Raw genomic sequence first — 8,620 nt, forward strand, 5'->3', positions numbered from 1 at the left:
AATGAGGCAGTTAGAAAGCGCGTTTTCGGTTGTGTAACGGGTGCTTCCTTTGGAGAATATGTCCAGCACCAGAAGCTGCGTTGGTTAGGACATGTGTTACGTATGCCGAACCATCATTTGCCGAAGAAAGTGCAGTTTTTCATGCCCAATTCAGAGTGGCGTAAACAGAGAGGTGGCCAACCTTTGACTTGGCAGAGGATTATGAAGGAGATCAGGAAACGCTTGGGTGCTGTCGGTGCTACTCGCCTTCCAGGATGGGGACCGTGTGATCCCCACTGTGCCTGGTTGGAGACACTACAAGATATGGCTACCAACCAATGTCAGTGGCGTTTCTGTTGTCAGTTTCTATCCAAATTGCCTGAGTGAATGTCTGGAGGTATAGGCACCTTGGAATGATTGTGTTAAGCTAGCACTAAGTCCCTTCTCGGTCAAACTTTATTCTTTTCTTCACAATAAGGCTTTCAAATAAGTCATGGTTGTACGGCAGTGAAGCATCGGTGTTGAACACTGATGTCATGCTGTCGATGATGATGATGATGATGATGATGATGATGATGATGATGACCTTGATTGGCGATGAAGCGTTTGCGACCCAATTACCCAGCTCAACGAACAAGCCAACTACCAAACCGTTCTCCATTTCGCTCCATCCCCATAACTAGCTAGACACGTTCCGTATTCATTCGACTTTCTTCTCTCTCAGTGCGACCACTTAACTTATCAGTCCATGGAAAATTGGAGGAGCAGTTTATTGTGCTGATAAATTGTACTTTTACCAATTTTTGTCAAGACGACGCTTTTAGAACATCCCTTTTTAGTGTTGGTGACGTTAACATTACGTGTGGGGTTATGCAGTTTCGACGCTGGTACGGTTGAGGTTGCGCTCTGCAGATGCGCAAGTGCTCCCACAGACTGACCAAAATAGATTGAAAGTAGGACAAAGAAAAAGGCGTCAATTTGACTTGGAATTCAGCTTTTTCCGTAGTTGCTCAAAATGCATATCGTATGCGTTTCAGGTTACTTTTCCCAGCTTGTTTGGAAGGATTCAAAACTAGTTGGATTTGGTCGAGCCACATCCAGCGACGGGACAGCCTCCTACATCGTGGCTCACTATTCCCCCAAAGGCAATATTCGTGATCGATTCCATGAAAATGTTCCTTATGCCTCTCGGCGACTTACGCACTGTAAGTTTCCAACTTCTTAGCTTGGAGGGTCTTTATCTTATCAGTACGAACATTTATGCACTGGTTGTGGTTGGCTAGTGTCTGCCAAGAGCGTCGTCATTAAATTTTGACGACAAGGAGCAATGCTTTTGTTGTCGTCATACCCCCCCCCCTAAATACTTTTTTCACAGAACATGCCGCTATTTTTTGTCTCAGGACAAAGTCTCAACCGTCCTTTTATCGATTTTTTGAGTTTCNTAAATACTTTCAGAACATGCCGCTATTTTTTGTCTCAGGACAAAGTCCCAACCGTCCTTTTATCGATTTTTTGAGTTTCTTCTCATGCGATGCAGTAAGAGAGGTTCACTGTGGCTGTGTTCTACGTGCCCCACCTATTTGGCAGTTGCAGCGTCACCACTCCAGCGCGAGTGTGCTGTATAGATCACCAGTAGAGTTACTAAATCTCTGTATTTTTACAATTCCGTCTAATGTACGACAGACGTGTCATTTGGGCAAGTTGTCCGCCGAAAATGTGAAGAACTTGGGTTTGTCACATTAGCTGTATGAATAGTACATAAACAATAATGAAATTCGTGTCCGTATTAACATACTGGTACAAGAAACTCCCAGAGCGTCACGCGGAATGCTGAACAAATGTGGAACGCTATTGAGTTCAGTTCAATCTAATTGCGACTATCAGCCTTGGGTACGTTCCTCATTCATCGCTGCGATAGAAGTGTCCCAACATGTTACTTTATAAATTGTGCGGAAGTTCCGCCAGGAAGTTCTTAATCCACCTACGTTATTAAGGATATATCTTTAGGTCGTTATGCGTTAGTAATTGCGCTCAGAGGAAAAACCGACCTTTGGTTTGCAGGTGTTTTTCTAACCTTCAAGGAAACTTCTTCGGCATATTTTGAATGAAACCGCATCACCCTTTGGTTTACCCTCATACGGTTTAACTAAGCTGATTCCATTCACCCGTCCCAGTTAGCCAGCGGAACTCGTGGTTGTCTACTTGCCTTTGGTCTACTTTGGGCCCAGTTGTGTTTTGATCCGATTTCAGTGCATGTGGTCAGTTTATTGGCCCAACTGAACTATTCAGAGTTTTGTGATAAACTAAACAATATTCCTCAGATGTAGTACACCACTCTTCGGTTGTTGAAAATTATTCGACAGCCCACAAACAGTTTCGCCCTTCTTGGGGTCCCATCCCGAGCTTCTGTCAACCTTTTGTTCCGGCTGAATAGGAGTTACAGGAAATCAGACTTATATCGAAAGCAGACTGTATACCGGTTTGGTTCTGATGGGAGACTCACCTAGAACCCAGCTAGACCAGTCATTTATAATGTTCCAACTGAGTCACCCGTCTGAAACAAATCGGTATGCAGATGAGTGTCGAATTCAGGTACTATTCTGTCTGGTTGCTGTAGAGTTTAAAACACTAACTGATGCTGTTTTTCGCATCCTTCTCCAAGTTCCCAGATATACTGTTTTACACCTTCATGTCTGCATACACCACCTTTCTGGTGGTTCTGTTTAATATAGAGGTTGCTGATCAAGCGGCCATGAATCTTCTTGCTGACAGTGACAGTTGTCACGTGATTGTCTCATCGTCTTTCAAGGATGCTTTTTCAGTGGGTTCTGGCTCTTGTGGGATCATTAGTCGTCTAGCTCATTCTTGTTTCCGCTCGCTAAGACAAAATAATGTATGATTTTTGCAGAAATTAGCGGGCCTCACTTGCATCTCGTGCTCGTTTGGCCAAAAACATGAGGTTTTAGAAGTTTTGTGTGAACCCAATCCAAATTGATCACGAGCTCAATTAACAGCTGGCCTGAGTGACAGGCTGAAAATTTCATTTTTGGGGATCGAACATGAATGGGAAATCTGTAAACCTAACACTTTGTTGCGAAGTGAACTGGTTCTCTGACGGTCTGAGAATTTTGACTGGTAAACGACTTCAGCCCATTCATAAATGCCGAGGGGCAAACTGATGCAGTATTATTCTTTTAGGGAATTATCAGCAGTGTGTGTGATAGGAGCTGTTGAGAAAATTCGAAATCGCGGCATCCTGGTTAGCAGTTAAAATCTAAATCGTTCGGCCACAAGCGAGTGATCAGTAGTGGGATTAACGCGTACTTAGGTCGGCACTTCCATCATTTGCGAGAAAAAGTGGGCTGAGACACCTTTAATGGAAAGCGTTGCTAGACATAAATGGATAAACACGTTTTACTTACTTTCTTGTGGCCTCAGGTATGCCCGGACTTGGGTCGTACAAAAGCAATTCAACAATGACATTCACTGCAGCTACTTAGTTCGGATACAATTGTGCCAGATAATTGTGAGCTGTCCCAGATAATTGTGAGGAACGTTTGGGATTTTGCTTGTATGGTCACATAAAGCGTAACATATTCTTACTGTATTCATTGTCGTCAATATGAATAATGTATGGTATCACGTGAATCTCTGACAAAACATTTGTGCTGCTTACCAACCAGACTATCTGCCAATTACACCAGCTGCACGAGAGCACAACGTTGGTGAAACAGAGTTTAAACTAAATTGGTCACTCATCGAATCATACTTATTGATTCAGCGACACAGGCACATCTAGTCTGAGCACGCGCGCACACACACACGGAGGCAGTGTTCGCAGTAGATACCTGAAAATTGGTCACTCATCGAATCATACTTATTGATTCAGCGACACAGGCACATCTAGTCTGAGCACGCGCGCACACACACGGAGGCATTGTGTTCGCAGTAGATACCTGAATAAGGCTATTGTCATTCAAATCGAACACCAGCATCTTTGTATCCGGACGGGTGTGTACATTGAGAGCTGGTTCTCATTATTACGTGCGCCTGGACGTCTGCTAATGCGCACATTCCATCGAAACAGTAGACGCTGAGTCAGTGAAATCACACGGCGATGAAGTCGCGACACCCGCATGATGGCTGGTTGCAAATCCTTAGTGGATAAGCACTCGAGGCTATTTGAATTTTGTATTTTGCGTGGATAAATTTCGAACACTGTCGACCAAACATGTGCAGAGTCCGTTTTTCGACAGTCCTGTTAAACTATCGTTATGTAACCTTAAACAATAGTTCCCAGCTTTTTGTTGAATTTTGCAGTAGTCTTCTCTCTACTTCACCTACTGCGTTGTTTCCTTTCAACTGCAAACAATCCATCAAGCTTTAAAACTATAAGTCCATAAACCTTAATCCACGTAAGAGTCAGATTGGAACACTCCTAGCGACCTAGAATAAACGCTTTTCGGCCGATCTTATCAACGGCATCTTTGAAGCGGTCTCGTTGTATCGAGTATCATTTCAATCTGTTTGAATCGCTCCAGCTGGGTTTCGATGTCAGTACCTACTTCGGATTCCTGATTGATTTTCGCGGTCATGAAGAACTTCAGCGAAAGGATTTGTACAACTTTGTTTATGCAAACAGAAGATCGTCTCCCAAACGCGATGTAGCAGAGCTTCTATCACAACTGCCTTCAATACAGCCCACAATCAAAACTTGAAGTGTAGGTAATATAGTACCGCAACAGAGCGCACCAAAAGCCGTTGCTCATTGCTCTTCACCTTGTGAAAAGGTCGGTTATCAGTCTCACTTATCTTGGTGACGCAACATATATGGGCGAAACGATGACGGACATGTGTTGTTAGATGAGGCATGGTATACCGGGTTATCTTCTGATTGCAACCGAAATTTTATCAGTGATGAGTAACTGATATCCCCCAGCAACCAATGATCATTCTTTGGAGAGAAGCCTCTGATAGCCAGAAATGACCCAACATCGCACCTTATGTACTTCACAAAGACTGGCTGTCCTATTTAAACAATTTTTACGAAAGTTTCAGCAACGTTGGATTGAGGCTTCCAGGGTCGTACATCGAAAAACTTACAGGTAAACGTAGACTGGTCAAACACCTTGCATGTTGAATGAATCCAAATACTTTAACCGTCACTTGATTGATTATTGTTGAATACATACGAAAATATTAATTACTTTTAAGTCGGCAGTTATTCAAAAAATTTATTTGGCTCCGCAAACTTAAGTGCTGAAAATGGAATGGAAGTTTTGGCATCTTCTGTTAACCTACTCTGATCAGAATGTTGTTTTTAAATACTAGTGCAGATCAACCTGGTCTGGATTAAACCAGTCAGAGAGTGACGGAACCTGGTTATCAATACCTGGCTCGCCAGACCGGGTTGAACTAGATCAGATGTGGACGTCCAAGGATTCCAGCGGTCACCGCTCTGTCGCTGGATTTGTGGAGTCACGTATTCTGCCGGCTAAACTCGGATCTTGTTGCGGTGAAGAAGCATACTGATAATGTTCGGAGGTTCCTGTTGACGAAAAATATTTGTTCCATACACCCAAGTACACGTAACGAAGACCCTCGCAAGGTGGTTTCTGTCTAAGAAGAGCTCATTTTAATTACATTTTTCAGATATATGACGTTGGAATACCGATGCAGCTTTCAGCAGCTCAACATTACACGCTTTGTCATTCCTAACACCCAGTCCAAATCAGTAAATCGTTAACCGCTGTGAAAAATCCTCACAGTTGATGACGTAATCACGAAGCGTGAGAACCGCAGTGCAGCTAGTTTAGTGCTGATTCCAGCTTACGAAAATACCGTTTACTCAATTTACTGGCCATTTAAGAGGGTGTTGATGGACTATTGTGATATCCAAGCCTGGGAAATGAACTTAGATTCGAACGATGATGTTGTTCTACTGGGGCATGGTTTGGAAGTATTTCAATACGTGCTGGACGATCTGGTTCATTACACTGGATGTGCGGGACTGGAAATCAGCAGTTCAAAGACCATGTTCGTCCTCCTGGATAGACGTCCTTTCAGGAATCCTCAACAGAAGTAATAAAGAGTATAATTTGCTATATTTGATTACGTAAAATCAGCCATAACAGCTAGTGAATAAGCAAGTGAACGAGTTCAACGTTTGATCTGCAACCCTGTGCGTGTTTTCAGGTAGCTGAAAATACACATTATAAAGATTATGTACAACCTGGAGATCAAAAACTCTATTATGACCGTTTACGCCGAGTTCAGGTTCTCCACCGGCGAGTCTGTATCGGTTCGGTAATCTGTTGCTTGCGAACGATGGCCAACAAACCTCGGCATCCAAATCACGTTCGGAGTAGCGTTGTCGCCTTGGGTCATGTGAAGAGTGGCTCATTATGGTGAAAGGGAGGATACAGAACGACTTGGTCTTCACTTCATCTACGGGCACCAATATTAGATTCAGAAATTATTTATTATATGTAAGCCCATGCTAGTCGTTGTCCGTTTGTAAATAGCTGCCTTCAGCGACTTGCTGAAGGTTGATTCACCCTGACTTGTAAAACTGTTGTTTAAAAGTAAACAAGCGAGTGGTCTGTATCACGTGTATAGGGTGCTTCCCGACGGACTAGTTCTTCGTAACCAGTGTTCTTTCTAAAATAGACTCAGAACTAAAGTTTTGGGTCAGAATTCACCAATATATTTAGTGAGAATTGCGTCCATAGATGAGTTGCATAGGAAGAATAACTTATTTTGTCTACCTTAGTTTTCCTCTAGCAGGAAAATCAGTTTTTCGCGACGCACTTTGCTCTGTTTCCTAACAACAATTTAGCGACTGTGGTCACAGGGCACAATAAAGTGAAACCTGGGACAGAGAAGCGGGTTTTCCCAGGGCAACTCCAATAGCATTCCTGATATCAGCACCACCATTAAATCCCATTCGAACATTGAGCCATTAGGACATTTAATCTTGAAAAAGCATGAGCAGGCATGCTCGTTTATCAATTCAGAACACTCCGATTGAGTGTAGGATGCAATCAGATGGACTTGTTTTAATCTTTAGCAGTTCGGCTTCCATTTGAACTGTGTATGTCGGTGTTTTTTGATCCGTTCTTTGATCCGGGTATGCGTTTCGTCAACAGTCGGTGTTAGGGGGCGGATTGAATCGTAGCGGCACGGTTGTGCAATCTCACAGCCAATCTTTCGGGTCGGCTGAAACCAAGTTGAGCAACTAGCACTCTAATAATGCTGTTGTTGGGAGTCTTCGATTTTTGATGGAGAAGAAAGGCATTCAATAAAACAACACAAGTGGTATGGCGCGAGTTTGAATTTCTCTTGCCTTTCCCGTCCAGTTTGATGACTTCCCAAAGGAGCTATGTAGAGGTTGCTGTCGGAAGATAAAGGTGTTTGTATTGTTTGCATGCGGTGTAAAGCAGAGTTACTGTGTTAGTTCAGCAGCCAAGTTGTGTTATTGTGTTGTTGTGTTGATATTATTACTGTTTGCTAGTTGGGTCAAGAAGGGGATCCGCATCTACACGAAGGATTGTCTCCAACGTATGACCAACTAGGTCGTTCCTCAGGAAGGTCTGTTGGGAAGGACAACTTTACTTGTCTCTGACAGCTTAACGTGCAAAGCAACCATCTGTACCACAGCCTATCACAACGACATTAGAGCAGAACACTCTAGGGGTTTCAGTAGCAGACTTTTACATCCATAAATGGTAATCAGGCTTTTCTCTGATTTCAAGCAGCAAAACAGAAACTGTATTTACTAATCAAAGTGAGAAATGTGAGACTGAAGGTGTCTCCAACTTTTACAAAGTAGGTATACATCAGACCCATAGTAAGAAGCCAAATAAAATCGATTTCCTTGAAGTTGGACTTGTATGTCTGGAACTACCCACGGCACCCCTCTTTTCTGCATAAAATGCTCTCTTCCATAACTGAATCTTTCAACTTCTACTTGCGTTACAGCCAGCCTACAGGAACTGCGACCTCCCGAGATAAGCAGCCGTCCAGTATCAACTTTGTCTAGCAAAGAATTGAAGGAGAGGGAAAAACAAGAGAAAAAGTTGAGGGAAAGGCAGGAAAAAGAGCGCAAAGAATTAGAAAAGCGCATGAAAAAGGAGCAAAAACAACGTGAGAAATTGGAGAAAAAGGAAAAACGGAAATCAAAAGCATGAGTTGAGCAACAAAGGTGCGGTGCATTTTTTTTCTGGCTGACTGCTTGCATCACAAAAACACTCTCTAATTATTGAATGTGCGCACAAAAATTATTCACATCTGTTTATGTTTCACGTTCGGGTACTTGATGATGTTAATATGCCGACGGCGTTAAATGGCAACCAACAGTATAGTTATGTAAAAGAAAATAGTACACTTTTCACATTTTAGGTTAAAAAATAAAACTGTTTATGCATTTCTGCGTTCTCCATGTGCTTCAGCTGAGTGCATTAGTGCATAGGTTATGATAACCATACTACAAATCAGAAGGTGTATGTGTGCACTAATAGAAGTTTTTAGTATTTCTGCGACACATGTAAAAATAAATACAGTGCGAGAATGGGAGCAAGTCAAAAAGGGAACTTGTCGTATGTGAGAGTCCCTTGGTGGAAGTCCGGACGGTGGGAACGTG

At 42.8% G+C, this 8,620-nt stretch overlaps 1 protein-coding gene across 1 annotated transcript in view; it reads left to right on the forward strand.

The window, feature by feature from the left end:
• T265_01092 (hypothetical protein) overlaps positions 1 to 8,399 on the forward strand; it is a gene marked incomplete at both ends in the record, with an annotated part of 23,898 nt that extends 15,499 nt beyond the window's left edge. Inside the window, 2 exons of the mRNA XM_009165035.1 lie at positions 1,017 to 1,184; positions 7,960 to 8,399. Of these exons, the coding sequence (XP_009163299.1) occupies positions 1,017 to 1,184; positions 7,960 to 8,168 (377 nt within the window). The remainder of the gene's footprint in view (positions 1 to 1,016; positions 1,185 to 7,959) is intronic.
• Positions 8,400 to 8,620: the final 221 nt, after the last annotated feature.

The sequence above is a fragment of the Opisthorchis viverrini genome (assembly GCF_000715545.1).
Source record: "Opisthorchis viverrini unplaced genomic scaffold opera_v5_11, whole genome shotgun sequence".
Taxonomy (NCBI): domain Eukaryota; kingdom Metazoa; phylum Platyhelminthes; class Trematoda; order Opisthorchiida; family Opisthorchiidae; genus Opisthorchis; species Opisthorchis viverrini.